Source organism: Hyperoodon ampullatus, assembly GCF_949752795.1.
Source record: "Hyperoodon ampullatus genome assembly, chromosome: 3".
NCBI lineage: Eukaryota > Metazoa > Chordata > Mammalia > Artiodactyla > Ziphiidae > Hyperoodon > Hyperoodon ampullatus.
Window position 1 is genome coordinate 178,337,784 of NC_136916.1, and position 22,092 is coordinate 178,359,875.

The 22,092-nt window shown below is 44.4% G+C and overlaps 2 protein-coding genes across 2 annotated transcripts in view; one reads left to right on the forward strand and one right to left on the reverse strand.

The window, feature by feature from the left end:
* Positions 1-1,282: 1,282 nt before the first annotated feature.
* Positions 1,283-22,092, forward strand: part of TDRD9 (tudor domain containing 9) — a gene marked incomplete at its 5' end in the record, with an annotated part of 108,532 nt that continues 87,722 nt past the window's right edge. The window contains one exon of the mRNA XM_079698870.1: positions 1,283-1,470. Coding sequence (XP_079554996.1) covers positions 1,283-1,470 — 188 coding nt within the window. The remainder of the gene's footprint in view (positions 1,471-22,092) is intronic.
* Positions 11,669-12,636, reverse strand: RD3L (RD3 like; the record flags this gene model as incomplete). The annotated part of the gene is made up of 2 exons (XM_079698871.1): positions 11,669-11,966; positions 12,338-12,636. The coding sequence occupies 2 exons, from the start codon at positions 12,634-12,636 to the stop codon at positions 11,669-11,671; spliced, it is 597 nt and encodes a 198-aa protein (XP_079554997.1).

The following is a 22,092-nucleotide window of genomic DNA, read 5'->3' on the forward strand; positions in this document are numbered from 1 at the left end:
CCACACTGTGCCAGACACTGCACTGGGCACTGACGGTGTGAAGGTGGGCAGGCAGTAACGTCACTCTTCTGATTCTCCCTGTTGCCTTTCTTCCTTTGTATATCTTTACTGGATTTTTCCTCTCTGATCCTTCTTTCAGGCTGCTTCCTAGTTTCTGTCTACCTTCATTCACTCTGGCCTGGACCATTTCAGCTGCTCCCAGGGTTTTAACCACCATCCATTTGCTGATGACCTCCAAATGTGAACCTCTCACCACCTGTTTCCGTCTAGCTGTGGGGAGGACACCGCCCCTGAGACGCGGATTTAGGAAGGAAGGAAGATGAACTCAGTTTAGTCAAGATCTCGCCCCACTTAACTTCTTCCAGATCCTCAATTCAGCCAGCAGGGCCACCTGCCGTCAGGCCTTCATCAGCGTACTACCTCCCCCTCTGAGTCCTCTTTCGCCGGGCTTGTTCCTGGTTCTTCTACAGGTTTCCACTTAGGTGTCATTTTCTCCAAGAAGCCTTCCCCAACTTCCTTGCTCCTTTCCCCAAATTAGGTTCAAGGTGTCCCAGGTTAGCAGGCTCTGGTTTGCCTTCCATCTTCTCCACGCTGAGGTCCATTACCACCACCCTGCACTGGGCCAGGCACACAGCAGGTGCTCAATAAACGTCTGTCCCGTGTTGGCCCAGAGCGCCCGCCAAGCCTCAGACGGAGTAGCCCTCAAAGGGGGAGGTTGGAGAGAGACTGGAGGCCTTGTTCTTGCACATCCCGGGTTCGCTGATACTGGGCCCCGCCCCCAGACGGCCGACGAGCCCTGAGGGACTCGTTTTGCCAACTTCGGTACCTGGTGGCCGACCCCCAGCGGCCGGACTTCGGCGTCGCTGACTGGCAAGTGCTCCCGGCAGGCCTCACACGGCGCAGCGGGGCGGGGCGGGGCCGGCGGCACAAGGTCAGGGTGGCGCGTGGGGCGCGTGGCGCGCGTGGGGCGCTCTGATTGGAGGGCTTGCGGCGGGGCGGGGCCGCGGGCCTGCCGTCACTGCGTCGTGCGGGCGCTGCGTCGTGCGGGCGCTGCGTCGTGCGGGCGCTGCGTCGTGCGGGCGCTGCGTCGTGCGGGCGCTGCGTCGTGCGGGCGCTGCGTCGTGCGGGCGCTGCGTCGTGCGGGCGCTGCGTCGTGCGGGCGCTGCGTCGTGCGGGCGCTGCGTCGTGCGGGCGCTGCGTCGTGCGGGCGCTGCGTCGTGCTGCGCCGTGTTCCCGCCACTCTGACCGGCGGTTGAAGAGGCTCGGACGCCGGCCTGTGAGCATGCTATGCAAGCTCACCCTCGACCAGATCAATGACTGGTTCACCATCGGCAAGACGGTGACCAATGTGGAGCTGCTGGGCTCGCCGCCCGCCCTCCCGGCCGAGGCAGCCCGGGACGAGGCGCAGCGCAGGGACGTGGGCCATGAGGCCCCGGCCCAGGCCCAGGCCAGGCCTGTGCCGCTCGAGAGGTAAGAGTCTGGCGGGGAGAGACGGGGGCGGGGGGGCGCAGGTGCGGGCCTGGGCAACGAGGACCTAGGCCGCCCTGACCCCGCATGACCATGTCGCTGGCCTCGGCCGCTCTGGTGAGATGTCTGGCCACCAAGCAAGCCCCACCCCGTGGCCTGGGCCAGGTTGACTTCTCCCTACCAGAAGTGGAGCCGCTCCAGAGTTTGGTTCAGTTTAAAAACTTTTTATTGGTAGGCTTTATTTATTTACTTTTTAGAGCAACTTAAGTTTATGGAGAAACTGAACAGAAAGTAGAGCCCCATGTACCTCCTGCTTCCCGAACAGTTTCCCTCACTGTCAGTATCTAGCTTTACTGTGGTATGTTTATTATTATTAACTAAATCCGTCAATAAGCCGAGGGTTCATTCTTGGTGGTGTGCAGAATGTGGGTTTGGACAAAGTATAACGATATGTATCCACCGTGAGCATCGTACAGAGTACTTTCACTGTCCTCAAAATCCTCTGTGTTGTGCCTCTTCATCCCGCTCTCCCCCGCCTCCCCCAGCCACCTTTTTATTGTCTCTGTAGTTTTGCGTTTTTCAGAATGCCTTCTAGTTAGAAAGCGTCCAGCATGTAGCCTTTTCAGATTGGTTTCTTTCACTTAGGAATATGCAGTTAAGGTTCCTCCATGTCTTTTTAGGACTTGGTAGCTCATTTCTTTTTAGTGCTGAACAATATTCAATTGTCTGGATGCACCACGGCCCGATCACCACTGAAGAATATCTCGGTGGCTTCCAAGTTTTGGCAGTTATGAATAAAGCTGCTGTAAACATTCTTGTGCAGGTTTTTGTGCGCTCAGAAGTTTCGGCTCATTTGGGTAAATACCAAGGAGCACTAATGCTGGATCTTTGTTCAGTTTGATTAGGGCTCCTCCTCCTCCCATTACTCCTTGACGTGGGTGCTGTCAGTTAATCTGTTCACATGATTTTAGTGGAAATAAGGCAAGAGGTTGCCTCTATTTCTAGGAGACCTAGACCTGGTGAGTAGAAACACCTGCTCCCTCTTTAAAGAAGGTCAGTGTGGAAGTATCCCCTGCTTGGGGTATCTGCATCACTGCTTGGCCTCTTCCCCCCAAGTTCAACACCCTTTACAGTTGAGAGGGTGGTTTTGATTTTAATTTTTTTAAGTTACCATTGTGCATTGCCCCCAGCCTTCACCCCCATTTGATCTAGTGGATGGACTCAAGAGTCTGAGTCAAGGTCTCATGGGTTGTTTCGAGCCTTTGTAAAGTCAAGTGCAACTTGGGATCGTTGGTAAATTTGTTTCTTGGAGGCAGGGAGGGGACAGAGAGACTCTTGTACAGCTTTGGAGTGGCTGTTTTGTTCACGGTTTCACACACTTTGTTTCCTTTAATTACTCTGGCGAATGATCCCTTAGATCCGCCCCCTGCCCCCACTCCCCTGCTTGCTCCATAGACTTAATGGGCAGAACAGTATTGCTTTTAAATAACTCACTGTGGTACTGAAGTAAGCTATTATTGACCTTGTCAGAAACGACAAGCATGGATTTAAATGTCCTTTTAACTTCCTGGACCCTTAATGCTCATCTAATGCCAGAGTCTCTAGCAAATAGTAGGCACTCAGTTAAATATAGCTATATTATTTAATCCTCAAAACAACCCCTTGAGGTTGCTGGCATTACCTTGATTTTATAGATGAGGAAACACACTTGGGTGGTAAAGTGACTTGCCTGGTTTCCAGGAATAAATGGTCAAGGTAGGTAGAATGACTTCCTCCCCCACCCCCAAAAGATATCCACTGGAACCTGTGAGCATTTTATGTAACGTGGCAAAAGGGATTTTGCAGATGTCATTAAGGTTACAGATCCTAAAATAGGGAGATTACCTGGATTATCTAATCAAATGAGCTCTTAAAAGCAGAGACCTTTTCTGGGTAGAATCAGGGATTTGAAACATGAGAGGGACTTGACTGGTCATTGTTAGAGGGGCCACATGGAAAGCCTGAGAAGGAATGTGGGCAGCTAAGAGCAAAGACTGGATCCTGGCTGACCGCCAGCAAGGAAATGGGGACCTCAGTTCTCCAACTTCAAGGAACTGAATTTGGCCAACGACCTGAATGAGCCTCCAGCTTAGGGAATGCAGCCCTGCCAACACCTTGATTTTGGCCTTGTGGGACCCTAGACAGAGGACCTAGTTGGGTCCACCTGGACTTGTGATTTACAGAAACTGAGAGATAATAAATTTGTGTTGTTTTAATCTGCTGAACTTGTGGTGACTTGTGGTAGCAGCAGGAAACTAATACAGTGGTAGAGCTGGGATTCAGACTTAGATGAGCTGACCATGAAGCTGTTACAGCTACAGTGCCTGGCACACAACGGCTGCTCAGAGGCTTGTTGAATGATGTCTTCCCAGTGAAGGAGAGTTTTTATTTTTAAATAAATTTATTTATGTTATTTATTTGTTTTTGGCTGCGTTGGGTCTTCATTGCTACGTGTGGGCTGCTCTAGCTGCAGCGAGCGGGGGCTACTCTTCACTGCAGTGTGCAGGCTTCTCATCGCGGTGGCTTCTCGTTGTGGAGCACGGGCTCTAGGCGTGCGGGCTTCAGTAGTTGTGGCGCGTGGGCTCAGTAGTTGTGGCTCGCGGGCTCTAGAACACAGGTTCAGTAGTTGTGGCACACGGGCTTAGTTGCTCTGTGGCATGTAGGATCTTCCTGGACCAGGGCTCGAACCTGTGTCCCCTGCATTGGCAGGCGGATTCTTAACCACTGTGCCACCAGGGAAGGCCTGAAGGAGAGTTTTGATGTTGGTGAGAAAACATTCGATGTAGGGGAAGGCAGGCTTTATTGGTATAGGGTATCGCATAGTGAAAAGGTATTTGAGAGGGACAGTCACTCAGGTGGGAAGATTAGCTTGCATTGAGTCCCCGGAGTCCAGTCTGTGGGTGCTGTTAAATCAGCTTAATGAGTCGTATGAGTTGTGACCATCAGCATAAAAAAAAAAAAAGGCAATAGGAAATACCAGACTGTATCATGGTAGTTCAAATAAGAATTGCTTTGTGAGATGGACCTGTGCCTGTGTGGTGAGTACAGAGTCACAGTGTGAGTTTCTTTCTGAAAGAAAGCCCTGCTTGAGTTCCTGTGGTGAGAAGTTAGCAAGGACCAGGAGTTGGGAAGGGTGGTGAAGTGAGTAGGAGTAGTTGAATGGTTTGCAAATGATGTATTCAGTGATACTGTGGATTTCCTCCTGTCTTGTTTTCCACATGTTATTGTATTTTTGCTCCTTTGTGCTGATTGTGGGGTATGCTTTCCCTTTTTTCTTTTTCTTTCTTTCTTTTTTTTTTCGTCTGTGCTGGGTCTTCGTTGCGGGCTTCTCTCTAGTTGTGGTGCGCGGGTTTAGTTGCCCTGCGGCATGTGGGATCTTAGTTTCCCGACCAGGGGTTGAACCCGTGTCCCCTGCGTTGGAAGGCGGATTCTTAATCACTGCGCCACCAGTGAAGTCCTGAGGTATGCTTTCTTTTATTTTTACATTCCTGTTTCTTCACCTTGGCATATGAAAAAGAGAAACTTAGTGGCTGTGTTAGGCCATTGTGTTTTCCTCCAGGGTTGTCTGTTGTGTTTTCCTCCAGGACTGTCTGTGCCAGCTTTCCTTTGGAATGCAGGGCATGGTCCTCAGACTGTGGCTGGGAGCCTCGCTGCACTCCCATTGCCCTTCTGCCCAGTGTTGCTTTGTGTGTGGACTTCCCTCTGTCTTCCTAACTCACACAAACTCCTGCGCTCATGACGGTCTTGCTTAATTCTCGCTTTGACATCTTTGACTCTCCAGTACCTTAAAATGTACTTTGTCTCAGAGAAACTCCATTACAGAAAGCTTTCAAATCGCTTTTCAAAAGCATCTGGTGATGCTCTTACCCAGTTTACTTTTTTGTTAATTTCACGTTTCCTTCTTGAAATGTCTTACTATGAGTTCAATGCCTACTGCGTTGGGCATTGTGTCAGGTGACGCAGGCAGTACAAGCAATCTCACTCCTTCTGCCAGACGAGGCAAGTCCCATCTTATAGCTGAGGAAGTCAAGGATCAGGTAAGTTGAGAAACATACCAGCCTATGTATCTGTTATGTTGTACAATGGGTGTATTTGACTCCAAAGCGTGTGACTTCTTCCTTTTTGCCTTGTCTTTCAGTATTTAGGCCTTCCGTAGATGGTAGTATTTGCTTGTGTTACCCTCCAAGGAGTTCTGTTTTCTTTTCACCCACAAAAGTCCATGTTTTTTAAAAACCTTTGTCTGTTGAACAGATTGAGTCTGTTAGGTAATTTTCCTGTTAATTGAAAAACTATTTGAGTGTCTATTCTGTATCTACCACGTGCAGCTGGAGTAGAGGGATTGAGAGGGAGGGAGGAGATGAAGTCAGAGAGGCAGCAGGGTGCCAGGGCACGAGTTCCTTGTTCAGTCTCACAGAGCAGCTTGCTGCTTCATCTTTGACATCGGGGAGCCCACTGGAGGGCGCTTGGAGGTTTTGGGCATAGCTGCGGTGTGTAGTCTCCACTCTTAACAGGGTCACTGCCAGTTGAATGAATGAAGGGAGCCCAAGGCAGAAACAGGGAGGTCAGGTATCAACTTTATGTGTAAACGTGGTTGCACCATGGTGCCCAGATATTTGGTCAAACATTACTCTGGGTCTTTCAGTGAAGATATTTTTTGGATAGAATTAACACATAAATAGGTGGATTTTGAGTAAAGCAGGTTAACCTTCATAATGTGGGTGAGCCTCATGCAATCAGTTGATGGCCTGAATACAACAAAGACTGATCTCCCCTGAGCAAGAAGGAATTCTGCCAGCAAACTCCCTTTAGACTCAGACTGCAACTGACCGGGGTCTCCAGCAGATTTTGGACTTGCACCTCTACAATTGTGTAAGCTAATACCTTAAAACTAATCTCTATATATACAGACGTCCTGTTGGTTCTGTTTCTTTGGAGAACCCTCACTAATACATCATCCAAGCAAGAGAGAGGACGGTGGTTTAGACTAGGACAGTAGCAGTGGAGGTGGTAAGCGATGGTGGAATTCAGGGTATATTAAAAGAGGCGGGAACTTTGTAGCTGGATCAGGTGTAGAATAAGAACGGGGAAGCAGTCATGGGTGACACCAAGGTTTCCGGCTGAGCATTTGGAAGGTGTTGCCATCCCCTGAGAAAGGCCAGACCGCAGGAAGAACTGGTTTTGGGAGAATACGAGGTGTTTGATTTTGAACATGTTAACTCTGAAAATCCTGTTAGATAACAGTAAGTGCATGAATCAAGGAAAGAAGTCTGGTTGTGGAGCTAGATGTTTGGGAGTTTAAGGCTTTGAGGCCAATGAGACGAGACCACCCAGGCTCTGGGTGATGAAGCCTGGTGGGTGAGTGCAGAGACAGGGTAGGTCTAAGGACCCAAGCCTGGAGCACCTGAATGTTTAGAGGTTGGTGAGAAAAAATGTGCAAAGGAGACTGAGAAGGAACCACTAGCAGGGTCTGAGGAAAACCAAGCGAGTGAGCCTGTTTTAAACAACTGCTTGCTTAGTGCCCTGTATGTGCATCTCTTAGTACTTTTAAGGAGTTATTTATTTAATTTATTTATTTATATTTTTAATTTTTTGGCTGCGTTGGGTCTTCGTTCCTGCGTGCGGGCTTCCTCTAGTTGCGGCGAGCGGGGGCTGCTCTTCATTGCGGTGTGCAGGCTTCTCGTTGTGGAGCACAGGCTCTAGGTGTGCAGGCTTCAGTAGTTGTGGTGCACGGGCTCAATAGTTGTGGCACACGGGCTTAGTTGCTCCGCAGCATGTGTGATCTTCCTGGACCAGGGCTTGAACCTGTGTCCCCTGCACTGGCAGGCAGATTCTTAACTGCTGTGCCACCAGGGAAGTCCCAAGGAATTATTTTATGTGTTGTTTTCCCCACATAAGAACTTGAGGGTGCAGATTTTCATTGAATCTCCACCTCTTAGCACAGTACCTGGCGTATAGTAGGGACTCAGATGTCTGTTTGGATGGATGAACTGCCTTCGTAGGTCCCAATTATTGATTGCTTACAATGTGCTGGGTCCTTATTCTAGAAATGATGAGAGTTGCTTCCTCATTTGCTCCTACCTTGAATGAATCCTGAAATCTGAGTTATTCCTCTGAGCAGAGCTGATTTCCCTAAGGTAGGGGTGTGCGTGCATGAGTGTGTGTGTGTGTGTGTGTGTGTATGTATGTATACAATCAGTCCAATAAAAATCAGCATATCCTGGCAACTGTACCGTAAAGTATTTCTAGAATAAGAGTGTCTCACTGTGTATACGATCACCACCCTGGTCTAAATAAACCACCATCATATCTTGCCTGGATTATTACAAAAGCCTTCTATTTTTGGTCTCCTGGCTTGCTATCTTTGCCCCCAATAATTTATTCTAGCACCTAGAAGAATACCTGGTGTGAGGCAGATGCCCAGTTGATATTTGTTGAATGAAGGAATCCTTGAGTAAACATTCACACGTAAGGTTTGAGGAGCCCATGTGCGACTTTCTGTGGGGTAATGGCTGTTAGAACAAGGTGTAGACTCTGATCGTGGCTTACCGAGTGTTCCTCCATCTGGCACCTGACTCACCTCCTGCTGTCTTTCACTGCACTCTGGACACATGGGCATTTTTCTGTGTCTTGAAGACACCACGCTCCTTTCCACACTAGGGCTTCTGGAGTGCCTGCCCTCTGCCATTCCTGCCCTGTCTCTTCCCGTGACAGGTTCCTTCCATCATTCGGGGCACTGCTCCTTCAGGAAGTCTCCTGGGACCTCCATAGCTACACAAGTCCTCCCCCAGCTTCTTTGGCAGTCTCTCTAATCTTTGTCAACTTTTTCTCCTCCTCTAAAGCACTTATCACTTGCCCCAAGTCTTGTTGGTTTGTGATGTGTTTTTGGGTCCTTCACCATTGTGAGGGGGCCAGAATGATCCTGAGACTTCTGGCTTGTAGGATTGGATGGATAGGTAGGGTTGTCGTTTCCTGGGAAATGGCTGGAAAACCCTAGTTGAGGTGTTCGAAGAGTTATGCTTTTAGTTTGTGTAAAGTGTGTTGTTTTGATTCCTGTTCCTTTCTTGAATTTTATTTATCCTTTTAGGAAACAAACCTCTGTGATTTGTTTTTGAGCATGTTGATTTGAGTTGCCTGTAGGTCTCCAAGAGGAGGTGTCAAGTAGGCAATTGCCTGTATGCATTTGGAGCTCAGACGTAAGTTGGGGCTGGAGGTGGTGTAGGGGCCTGTCAGGCTGATGTGAATCCTAGCCCTGCCATTCAGTATCTCTTGTGATATTGGGCAAAGGCGTCGAACAGGTGTGAGGCTGTTTTCTCATCTGTCAGATGGGAATAACATCACCTACTTTCAAGTTTAGGATTAAATGAGGTGTACATACATACAGTGCTTAGCACAGTGCCTGGCATGTAGCAGGATGACTTTCATGTTATTAAATGGATTCGGCTGGTTAATAATGCCACCTTTTCAGAGCTTGCTATATGTCAGGTTATCAGAATACTTTTACGTGGGTTAGTGCATTTATTCCTTGCTATTCCCTACCTAAAACTTTTAGCTGCTGTGCCAGTACTTTATCTTTGTAAAACATACCTGAAGCTTTCCTAGTAGTCCTCTCCCCCATCTGCACCCCCTTTATATTTTTAATGCTCATTCTTTTGCCAATGTTAGGTACTATAAGTAGCCCAGTGTATAGAAGTGTGGATCTGTTAACATTCAGGAAGTTATTTGTGTTATAATTTCTACCTGATTTGTCAATTTTTTAGAAACAACTATAGATTTCAGTTATATACACCAATACTGACATAGGAAACATGGTTATTAGGTTATTGCCAAAAACAAATGTGAGAGGTAGAAACTCAGAATACCAAAGTCCCTTTTGTATTTTTCCAGTCCCTTTAAAAGTCTGGTTGTACAGTTGACTCACTGCATCGTGGGTGACTTAGAGTGGTGTGGGGTTCGTCTTCATCCTGGACTAGTGGGATGACCTAACGTCTACAGCTTCTTCAGTCACTGTAAGCTTTTTTTTTTTTTTTTTTTTTTGCGGTACGCGGGCCTCTCACTGTTGTGACCTCTCCCGTGGCGGAGCACAGGCTACGGACGCGCAAGCTCAGCGGCCATGGCTCACGGGCCCAGCCGCTCCGCGGCATGTGGGATCTTCCCGGACCGGGGCACGAACCTGTGTCCCCTGCATCGGCAGGCGGACTCCCAACCACTGCGCCACCAGGGAAGCCCCCACTGTAAGCTTTTTGATAGGAGTTATTTTAAAAAAATTATTTTCTTCCTGTCTGAACAGGGAGGATGGCCCTTTCTTGAAAGTGTCATGGGCTCAGTCATTACTTTTGTTCAGTGGCTGTTTGATGTGCCTTGGAGGGAGGAAAATGTTTTGGGCCTCTTCATGGTGTATATCTCCTGATATATGTGGTGAGGCTCCTGGCTCTAGTACTGGATTTCATAGACAAACTCAAGTTCTGTTTAAAACAGAAATTCTATGAGGACCTACTGTACAGCTCAGGGAACTCTACTCAATACTCTGTAATGATGTATATGGGAAAAGAATCTAAAAAAGAGTGGACATATGTGTATGTATAACTGATTCACTTTGCTGTACAGCAGAAACTGACACAACCTTTTAAATCAACTATACCCCAGTAGAAATTAATTAAAATTTCTTGTTTGCTGCTTCATATGTTCACTGCACAATGAGCAGTTGTGCCCTTTGGGGAACATTTCTCTCTCCCACAGATAGTTTTCACTCTACAGATTCTTATAGTGATTGAAGCCATAGATAGTTATGTCCTGAAAAATGAACAAAAAGGGAACAGGAATGAGAGGTGTCTTTATTTTAAATTCACTTTGGGTTTGTTTCCATTTACCTTGTCTTATTAAACCCTGGGTAGGTTGACACCATTTATAACATTGTTAGGATTTAAGACCAAACTGAGGCCAATTCAGAATGGTGTTGAAGTTAGCCAGGAGTAGGGAAAAACGCATAGTCAGAGTGTGTATTTTCTTTGGCGTGTGTATTTAGCTCCTACCTTGATTTTTTTTTTTTTTTTTTTTTTGCGGTACGCGGGCCTCTCACTGTTGCGGCCTCTCCTGTTGGTGGAGCACAGGCTCCGGACGCGCAGGCTCAGCGGCCATGGCTCACGGGCCCAGCCGCTCCGCGGCATGTGGGATCCTCCCAGACCGGGGCACGAACCTCTGTTCCCCGCGTCGGCAGGTGGACTCTCAACCACTGCGCCACCAAGGAAGCCCGCTTTTTTTTTTTTTTTCTTTTTTTCTTTTTAATGGAAAAAAACTCACTCGAATAAATCTCCAAATATAAAGTTATGGACATTAGGTTCCTTGGATTTACTTTTAAGAATGATATAGGTTCTAGCACTTAATCATAGAAATGAATCTGACTAATGAATAGTTCCCTACTTTAATGAAATTCTGAGAGGTTGAATTTTATATATTAAATATTTTGCTATTTTAAATGAACATAATATTGGTTTATAGATTGGCATTGACTTTTTCTTTGAGTAGCTGTTACTAATGTTGTTAAACTAGTCCATTTCTTTTTTGCTCATGTAATATAGAGCTGTTTTTTTAATACTTTCCCTTAATGCTGGTTGAGATTAAAAACGAATCTCAGTGTTGGGCTGAAGCACTGCTTTGTTTTCAAACTGCACATTATTTTTTTCCCTCACTGCCGTCTTCCCCCTCCCCTGCAGAGAATGACTGATTCAGTGTTATATTGTAAAGATAAGATTCACATCAATCATTTGTTTTATTCTATACATAGTTCTTTTTAGAATAAAAGCAAGGTTAATATCAAAGTTAATTTATCGAATTTCATACTTGTTACTTTCATACAAATTTCAGATTTCAAAATAAAATGCCTTAGTTCCTGTTGGGATGTGTTTGAGGTATAAGAAAATGCTTCAAACATTTTTTGAAAATATTTAGGAAACATTTTAGTTAAAAGCATACTGTTCAATGAAAACATTGCATTTTTAGAGTGGTTAAAAAAGGAACACTATTTAAAACATAGGCTACATCCACAGGAATTTTAACTTATGATCTTGCAACAAAGAGTAGCATTAAGTCACATCACTTTCTCTTTTTCTTAACATTAAGGGTTCTGATACTAAGACTGTCAAAAACTCCTCTGTTTACAAGTAATTTAACTTGATGGGTAATAATATGGTAGGTTCCATATCCTATGTGAGAATGTTGGGAACCTGTTCTTTGTGTTTTTGTCTACATAACTTGAAATAGTGGGTATTTCATCCTTGTCTGGACTCTTGGAGCTTTCTCCTGGGATCACGGAGCGAACAGGACAGGCTGCGCTCTGTGACTCTTCCAGGCCCTCTTGCTGACTGCCTTTGTCAGTACTACTTAAGAAGTCCTTCAGAACTTGCTTGAAGATGTAGACAATTTCCCACGGCAGTACATCATTTTCTGCCAGAACTTCTCGAAATCTAGAGGCAAAGCAGTTATCAGTATTCAATTCAGAAAATCTCTTTTGTCGTATCCCTTTGTCTCCAAAATTCAGCTTAGATAATGTAACCATAGAGTAGTTACCCACCTTTTGAGTAAACTGCACATTGCTTTAAAATTATACTTCTAGTAAAGAAATTTCAAAAGAGACTTTAAAACATTTCCTAGCCAGTGAGATATCAACAGTGTTTTTGTTTTTTTTAATCCGGCCCATCCTTAGGGATTTTGGTTGCTGGGTAGTTGATACACATGATTAAAAAATTTATATGATATAATACGATTTCCAGTCTAAAGATATGAGAAGCTTAGACTTGACAGCAAATATCACAGGAAGAGAACGTAGTATTTTTACCTGCTGAGAATAGCTCCAGTTTGACAAGGTTGAACCTGTGAGCAAAGAACTTCAAGTTGTCTTTGTTCAGTAGCTGGGATGGTTGCGTGGGGATTCTGATAGTTTCTCAGCCAGTTGTAATCCACACCTGTTTTTTTCACTTTTTGCTCATTTTCGATCTCTTGTATTAATCTCTCTCGTTCCTTTAGATGCCATTTTAATTCCCGAAGCAGAGTCTTTGTCACTACTTCTGAGTCACGGTAGTGTGTGGATTTGTAGGAATTGTATTTTGGCCATTTCATCCAGCCAAAAAGTGGCATTTTTAGCCTATGGAAATATTCTCACTTGTTTATTTGCATAAAATCTTATGGTTCTGATGAGCAAATATTTGTTTCTTTACAGTAACTTTGCCAGAAAAGTGCATGAATTTTTCACTGGTTAGATATACAGGTCAAAATAAGATTAGAATGGATTAAAGTCTTAATTTCTAACTAGGTCAGTGCCAAAAACCAGGCTTTGAAAATACTTTTATGTAGCTAAGGAGAAATGAAATGCAGTCAGATAATCTACAGACTGAACATTTTCTGAAAATACCACTAACACTTGCTATTAAAAGTTCTTAGGAGGCTTTAAAATATTAACATATAGGAAAGTGCTATCTGCAAACATACTTTTGACTTATGTTTTGTACAGAAAAGGTTTAAAGATTACCTGTGAAGTTGATGGATCCGACGTGATTACCTGTGAAGTTGATGGATCCGACGTGGTGATGTTGCCAGAGAGTTTACTTGAATTGGTGATGAAGCTGTGCTTCACTCAGGCGTATCTCCTTCTCCTGGATGTGTCCCCTGTTGAAAGAATGATTCTCCTCCTTTACCCAATGAAACTGTATTTGAAATAACTAACCTTCTATGTTAGGAATGAGGTTGTGATGTCTTCATTTGGAGAGAATGCTCATTAATTCACCTTGTAAGTAAGCTAGAAGAAATGACAAAAATAACTTACTATTTAATCTTTACAAATTATATAATGGTTTGCCTTTTGAATGTAGCTCAGTGTATTTGAAAAAGATGCCGGCAGCTACACATTCTGGTCCTAAATGCATTTAGACATATCTTTGATAAAGAAATGAAGAAAGGTCGTCTGAAGCACCACAGATGCGCTGCCAGCTAAAGTGAAGACTGTCGCATGATGTGATGCTTTGCTGTGCATAGCTGCAGGTCACAGTTTAGTGCTGTGTTTTTATGCCTGTAGAGCTCTAAAAATAACCATGTTGCTTTTATTCTTCAGCTTAACTTTCAAGCCGTTTAGAAGCCAGGTCACTGTCCCCTCTAATGAAAGCAGGAAAAATAGATCAGACTTGACTATTTGCACAATATACATTCTGAGAAACCTCGTTACAATTGAGCAAAGTAGGCAGAGAATGCTGATATCAGTCGTGTGAAATATTTAGTAAATGTTATATTCTGTACACATTTTGTTTTTCTTTCTAAATAGTATTTAAATTTGTATATTTAAACAAGTTGTAATGCTAGAGGACATTATATACACTTAAGTAGATAACTTTAAAATATACTTTATAATCTCTAAAAACATGGTGATAAGGCAATAATAGATTACGGTCAGAAAAAAAATAGAGACATGAGAACATATCAAGTTCACAACAAAATCTTACAGTTCATTATAGAAAATCATTTTCGTGTTTCCTTTTGGAGCTGAAAGTGAAACTTATACTCACAGTTTGGGCGAGTAGCGATGTGTACTTGGTCTTTATTGTGCTGATTTTCTGTTCCAGAGAGGTTTGTGTCTTTGGTTTAAGCATGGACAGGTTCGTTACTCTCTAGTTCTGTGTTAAATGGCTGTGTAGTGGCTTTTCCTTTTATAATATTTGTTTCTTCTGTTGCTTTTTCCTTCAAATGATCTGTGAAGCATAGACCTTGTTTACATCAGATCTGCATGTCATGCATGATAAAGAGTGATGTGTGTGGTCATCCTCCAGCTCCTGTTACTTATATGTTAGAAAAACCCAGATGTCAGGATTCATTATCTGTAACTGGAAGGTTTTCATATTACATTGTGTATAGGACTGTGAAAGGGAAGGGAGTAAAGTTTATCATGACAGAACTGTCCTATCTGATTTTCTACTATAGTTATGATGAGTCATGCTGCTTCTCCCTTTGAATAACCTCGTTGTCATTGCTTTAATTTTTAAATTTTTTGCCTCTGAAATGGTAACAAAAATATCAAAAATGTATTGGATGTGGAGCATAAACCGACTTTCTGTTCCAGGCCCTCTTTAGTCTTGCCTGTCCCTTTTTTTTTTTTGCGGTACGCGGGCCTCTCACTGCTGTGGCCTCTCCCCTTGCGGAGCACAGGCTCCGGACGCGCAGGCTCAGCGGCCATGGCTCACGGGCCCAGCCGCTCCGCGGCATGTGGGATCTTCCCGGACCGGGGCACGAACCCGTGTCCCCTGCATCGGCAGGTGGACTCTCAACCACTGCGCCACCAGGGAAGCCCTTGCCTGTCCCTTCTTCTCCGGCTTGCTTTCTTGCTCTACCTGAGTCTGTCTGTTGTGTCAGCCAAGCCTGACTGCCACTGCCCCACGCAGGCCATGCTCCCTCTGACACTTCAGCTTTGGTCGCACTGACTCTCTCTTCTGAGATGCTCGTTTTTCTTTTCCATGTACCTATACTGTAATTCTCTTATTTATTTATTTTTGGCTGCGTTGGGTCTTCGTTGCTGCGCGCGCGGGTTTTCTCTAGTTGCAGTGAGCGGGGGCTACTTTTCATTGTGGTGCGCGGGCTTCTCACTGCGGTGACTTCTCTTGTTGTGGAGCATGGGCTCTAGACTTGAGGGCTTCAGTAGTTGTGGCACACAGGCTCTAGGGTGCGTGGGCTTCAGCAGTTGTGGCGTGCGGGCTCCGTAGTTGTGGTGCGCGGGCTCAGTAGTTGTGGCTCGCGGGCTCTAGAGCGCAGGCTCAGTAGTTGTGGCGCATGGGCTCAGTAGTTGTGGCGCACGGGCTAAGTTGCTCCGTGGCATGTGAGATCTTCCCGGACCAAGGATCGAACCCGTTTCCCCTGCACTGGCAGGCGGATTTTAAACTACTGTGCCACCAGGGAAGTCCCTATACTGTAACTCTTTTTTTCAGGGCTCAGTTTCGATATCAACTAATTTCTTCTTCTGTCTGAGGGAAAAACGTTTTTCCCTTGGCCCCCACGCCCTGTTCCTTTCAACTCTGGTTTTATTTCTCTTTACTGTTAAACTAATAGTCCTTCACGACTAGGTTCTGTCTGTCCTCCACTTACTTGCAGCTCTCATTAGCTCAGCAGATAGTTTTGACTGTGCCGTGTCCTAGATGCAGGTTAGGGACTGGGGATGCAGCAGTGGACCAGACAGACCTATTCTCTGCCCTCATGGAGCCCGTCTTCTAGTGGAAGGATGAACCCAGGGACCCAAATCACCCAGTGCAGTGGTCATGATACACTCGAGGACTCCCCAGTTCACTGTGGAGGTCAGGGAAGGCCTTTCTGGGTAGGGGCTGTCCTTTGAGCAGAGGTTTAAAGACCAGCGAGGAAGCTACACAAAGCGCTTCATGCGGCCAACTCCCTCCTCAGCTTGACCTATTAGCGCCTAGCTGGCTATTGAGATTCCAGTCTGACTTTCACAGAACTTTTCTTACACCTCGGCTCACATTCAGTGCATTTTCCTTTGATCTTCCTCCCGTAAGCCAGTTTTCCTAGTACTTAGTGTGTGCTACTTGTATTATACATTTTGTTTTTTCTGTCCTGTCTCCTGAGATTGTTAGATTGAAATAGAGCCCAAATGTCATTCTCTGATTACAGTAATTCCCCTACTACCATGGAGATAGAGAACAGAAATATTTGTAGATCAAGGTAAGGAAGTACCTTTGCATTAATCCTTCCTGTCTGTTGGGAGTATAACCAGATTAATGTTGGATTTTATTCGTCACACATTTTAGTAAGTTGAATAAATGAATTATTTCTAATGAATTGCAACCTCATTAGGCTATTTTGTGTGGAAGACATAAAGCTTAAACTATGAAGCAGTTAGGTTAATTTCTTTTTGGTCTTTATCATGGTTTTCTAGTCTTTATCTTCTTAGCTGAACAGCAAAAGATTTTATGACTTGAAGTGAGATAGGATCATATTCATAGTGTGTGTGTGTGTGTAAAAGTTTAAGATGTGTAAGGAAGTACTTAAGTCTAAAAAGACAAAATTTTGGAATCTCGAGGGGCAGGCTAAGGAGCCAGGTTGTTTATATACAACTTGTATATATTTATGGTCAGGGGGCCTTATACAGTTCTCAGCAGCATTTGATTGCAATTAAAGGAAGATTTTTCATTGTGAGGGGACTAATATCTTTCTGTTTGTAATTCCTTTGCTACTGAATTCAAAGTTCTGAATTATTGGTTCTTTTTTTTTTGGCTATTAAAGATGCAGTTAATATTTGAGAAACTGTGATGTTAAATTCCTTTTCCCAATATTATTCCCTCTTTAAAATACTCTAATTAAAACACACTAAGATGTACTTTTTCATGTTAAAAATCATATTCTGTTGGGTTGTCCATATTTTACCGACTTAAGAGAATTCTTAGTGTACGTCTGCGTTCTGTGCTGCAAATGTTCACTCTAGAGAGACCACTGTTCTTGCTCTTTAACCTTTATAGACATTGTTCATAAGTTTTCTATTATAGTTTAGTTCAGTTTGTTGATATTTTCCTTTTTTGACTTTTCCTTTTTTGTGTTCTTGTTTAAGCCTTTCTTTACTTCAAAGTTACAACATACAGGAGAAGATCAGCTTTTTAGGCTTAAAAAAGTACGTACCCCTGGGTGTTGAGTTGGTTTGAAATTGATTTGAGATTGGTTTGAGGTGTAGGGGTCCCCAAATTGGATAATCATTATTCAAAGTAAGTAGTCATTGTTCCACCCAGGAGATTTTCCCGATTCCTCGTACGCCCAGTAACTGTGTGGCGTATCCTGGGTATTTTGAATATTATATTATGTTATGGGACTCTGGGTCTTGTTTAAATCCTGTGGGGAATGCAGCTGACCAGCTGTGTTCAGGCTGCAAGTTCCAGCCAGCTTCCTATGGGCAGTGGATTCAAGGTCCCTCTGGTTTTCAGAGCCTTTGCAGGGCTGTCTGGATCTGTTTTGCACTGTGCCATCTAGTGGCCGTCCTGTATCTCAGTTCTCAAAGTCTGTGATGGGCTGTTTGGGGTCAGGGCACGCCTGCCAGCCCAGGGGTGCGCCCAGCAGTTCCTAAAGGTTCTCAGGTGTCTGCAGTTTCCCTGGTGCTTTCCCAGCCCAGGGCCTCCCTTTTCTGGTCCTCTGGCCAGAAGACAGGGGCTTCGTTGCCCTGCTCTTCCAGGCACTTCCTGCAGTGATGTCTGCCTCCCAGGCCAAGCAGTGGGAGGGCAGAGAAAGAAAAAAGGCAGTGAGAGTTTGCCCCGCCCTCTTGTAGAGGGGGTTTCCCTCCCTCGGAGTTTGATGCTCCCGCCGCCCCTGGCTCGTGAGAGGATGGAGAAAAGAAAAATGTAAGGTGTGCACTGCCCCCGTTTTGAGTATTTGGAGTCCCCTTTCCTGCCCCCCAGGGCACAGCTAGAGCTGGTCCTGGGGTCCTGTGCCAGTGCCACGTGCATTTTGTAGCTTAGGAGTTCAGGTCAGGGGCCAGCAGAGTTAAAAAATGAAGAGCTTGTGCCGCTGGTTTGGTGCTCTGAATTCTGGCCTTCTTCCCGTTTACTTGTTAGAGTCCTCCAGCAGCTGCGCAGGCGTTCTGCCCAGGGGTTACGGCTTCGTCCTGTGGGAGGTACGGGGTGCAGCGTGCTTCCGTGACCTTACTGGAAACTGGAACCTTGGAATCATTCTTGACTCCTTTGTTTTTTTCAGACCCCAGGTCTAATGTGTCAGCATGTTCTGTGGGCAGCACTTTCACTGCTGCCACTCTAGTCCGAACCATGTCATCTCTGGCCTTGGTTTTTACGCCGGTCTGTTAGGTGGTCTCCCTGCTTCTGCTGTGTCTGAGCCCCCATCAGCCCACCCTACTTCACCCAGTCAGAGCCATCCTGGTGAAATAGGAGTCAGATCTTTTTATTGCTCTGTCTATGCTCAAAACCCATCTCACTCAGAGCAAAAGCCAAAATCTTTAAAATTAGCCCCTGCCAGTCCTCTGGTACCTGCTCCCCCAATCCCTGCCTCTTCCCCATACCTCTACCCACCCTCGCCCACACCTCTTCTGGGCTTTCTCTGCTGGAGCCACATGGGTCTCCCATCCTCCCTGGCCTTTTGCCTCAGGGCTCCTGCTTTCCTGTGAATGTTTCCCTTACAGAGCTGCCCCGTCCTTCTCTTTCTTCTGATCTTTGCCTGTGTGTCACCTTATCAACATGCAACTCTCCTCGCCCTGCCTCTTCTCCTGCCTTATTTTTCTCTATTTTATTACTGTCTGACATACTCCATGCTTTACTTTATTTCTCGTCCCCCAGCTGGACTGTAAGCTCCATGAGGGCGGTCTGCTCACTGCTTTAGGTACTTAGGACAGTGCCTGGCATGGAGTTGGCCCTTAATTATTAATTTGTTGAGTGACTTAATGAGTAAATATCAGGTAAACAGTAACCAAAAGTATGCTGATAGGACTATAAATATCAGGCAGAAGTAGATTTTAATGCAGATAGCATTTATTAAGGTAAAACTCAAATTTCAAGAATTGGCATCATACTGATAGCAGTGCATTTAAATTAGACATTGATAACAAAGACAGAATTGATAGCATATTTTGCATATCATAGCAATTGCCTTTTTTTCCACTTAATGTTTTGGACATTTTTATCTATTAGCATGAATATAGCCATAACATTCTTTAAAAATGATACATATTAAGTAAGAGTATGCCATAGTTTAGCTTGTCCCTCTGTCGTTCATTTTTTCCAGGTTTTAACCACTACAAGTGTCTGGAAAAGGTATCCTCTCTCCTTGGAGGGTCCTTTATACCCTTGCCCTGTTTTATTTTCCCTTTGTATCCCCGATGAGCGTCTTGCATGTTTGTTCTGCGTCCTTCAGTGAAATGCTGGTTTTGTGAGGGCAAGGACGTTGTTCTGTTTACTGCTGTATCTCTGCTCTGTGTCTAAGACAGTGCCTCACACGTGCTAGGTGTTCAGTAAATATTCGCTGAATGAATGAATGCTTTGTTGGGGAGGAAGAAAACTTTCTTCTAGCTTCTTCTGGCTGGTCTAAAAATTAAATTGACATGAGACAGATTAACAGGAGAAAATAAAATTTAATTTCACATGATCAGGAACCCCACATACCTGAGAGGGTCAGAGACCCCACATGCTGGAGAGGTTCAAAGACAGAAAGGTGAAAGGAGGTATATATGACATCCTGAGCTACGGAGTGGGAGAGGGGCCTGGGGCTTCCAAGGACAGGAGGGTCTTTTGTTTTTTTTGGCCCCATCGCATGGCTTGCAGGATCTTCCGGGTCAGGGATTTAACCTGGGCTCTCCGCAGTGAAAGTGCAGAGTCCTAACCACTGGATCGCCAGGGAATTCCCCAGGAGGGTCATTTATAGGATGATAAGAAGGAGAGCAGATGTTTGGTAATTAGATGTTGGCCTTGCTGTGTAGATGGAGCTCTATACACACACACACACACACACACACACACACACACACACACATTCTTTTCCATTATGGTTTACTACAGGATATTGAATATAGTTCCCTGTGCTATACAGTAGGACCTTGTTGTTTATCCATTCTATATAAAATAGCTTGCATCTGCTAACCCCAAACTCCCAATCCTTCCCTCCCCCAGCCCCCTCCCCCTTGGCAACCACAAGTTTGTTCTCTATGTCTGTGAGTCTGTTTCTGTTTCATAAGTAAATTTATTTGTATCTTATTTTAATTTAATTTTATTTAAAATTTAATCTTATTTTTTTCTGGCCTCTACAGAGTATATTAAAAGCAGCACGTGAGGTTAACACATACTTTCACTGGAAAAACATTACCTAGATATAACAAAATTCTATTTCGCTTTGAAATATCTTTTACATAGGTGACTATACATGTTTTATTATATGCACCACAGTGTGTGAATCCCATTTTTAGTGCAAGAACTTCTGTACTTATTTACATATACATGTAGGACTCTTAGAAACATCTTTTATATGTGCATCTTTAAAAAGTATATGAATTGCAGCACATATCCTTTAACTGAGAAAACAATACCTAGAGACAATAAATTCTACCACTCTTAAAAACGTCTGTTACACATTTAACTTTGCATAGTGTCTTACGTGCGCCAAAGTGTGGACATCATACTCTTAATTAAATAACTGTATGTTTTCACATGTACAGCCAAAATTCTTATAAATATCTCCTATACCTGAGATTTTACAGAATGTATGAAATGCAGCATATGTGGTGAACATTCTTTTGATGAAATAACACTACCTGGATGTAACAAAATTCTATCACCTTAAGAAACATCTTTTTTTAAAAAACATTTTGTATCATATTTTAGATTCCACATGTAAGTGGTATCATGTGGTATTTGTCTTTCTCTTTCTGACTTCACTTAGTATGATAATCTCTAGGTCCATCCATGTTGCTGCAAATGGCATTATTTCATTATTTTTATGGCTGAGTAGTATTCCATTGTATATATGTACCATGTCTTCTTTATCCATTCATCTTTTGATGGACATCTAGGTTGCTTCCATGTCTTGGCTATTGTAAATAGTGCTGCAGTGAACATTGGGGTGCATGTATCTTTTCAAATTAGGGTTTTCATCCTTTCCAGATATATGCCCAGCAGTGGGATTGCTGGATCATATGGTAGCTCTATTTTTAGTTTTTTAAAGAACCTCCATACTGTTCTCCATAGTGGCTGTGTTTTGGAAAACAGGCACTTTACGTTCCCACCAACAGTGTAGGAAGGCTCTCTTTTCTCCACACCCTCTCCAGCATTTATTATTTGTAGATTTTTTGATGATGGCCATTCTGACTAGTGTGAGGTGATACTTCATTGTACTTTTGATTTGCATTTCTCTAATAATTAGCAATGTTGAGCATCTTTTCATGTGCCTCTTGGCCACCTGGATGTCTTCTGTGGAGAAATGTCTACTCAGGTCTTCTGCCCATTTTTTGATTGGGTTGTTTTTTTTTTTGATACTGAGCTGTGTGAGCCATTTGTAGAGTTTGGAAATTAAGCCCTTGTCTGGTGCATCATTTGCAAATATTTTCTCCCACTCTGTAGGTTGTCTTTTTTTCTTTTATGGTTTCCTTTGCTGTGCAAAAGGTTGTACGTTTGATTAAGTCCCTTTGTTTATTTTTGCTTTTATTTCTATCGCCTTGGGAGACTGACCTAAGAAAACACGTTGCTACGATTTATGTCAGAGGATGTTTTGCTTCTGTGCTCTCCTGAACCTGTAGCGTCTTGACTGCCTTTAGTTCAAAATAATCCTCATACAACAGTGACACATTTTGGGGAGGCTCGTTCTGAACCCCTACAGCTCCCATACGTGTCTTTGCACGTGCTTCCTTGTGTACAGGTGCTGCGAATACTGCCCTTGGGGAAGATGCTGAGGAAAGGAGTGTCAGCTGGCAGGGGATGTCTTCTGAGGTGGACAGGACTGGTCATGACGCTCTGCAGAGCAACCACTTGTACCCGCCTGCCTCCCTCTCCTCGCAACCTAAGCACAGCTGTGCTTCCTGCCAATGCAAAGGGCGGAAAAGGTTTCTCATGGTTTTAATTGGCATCTGTT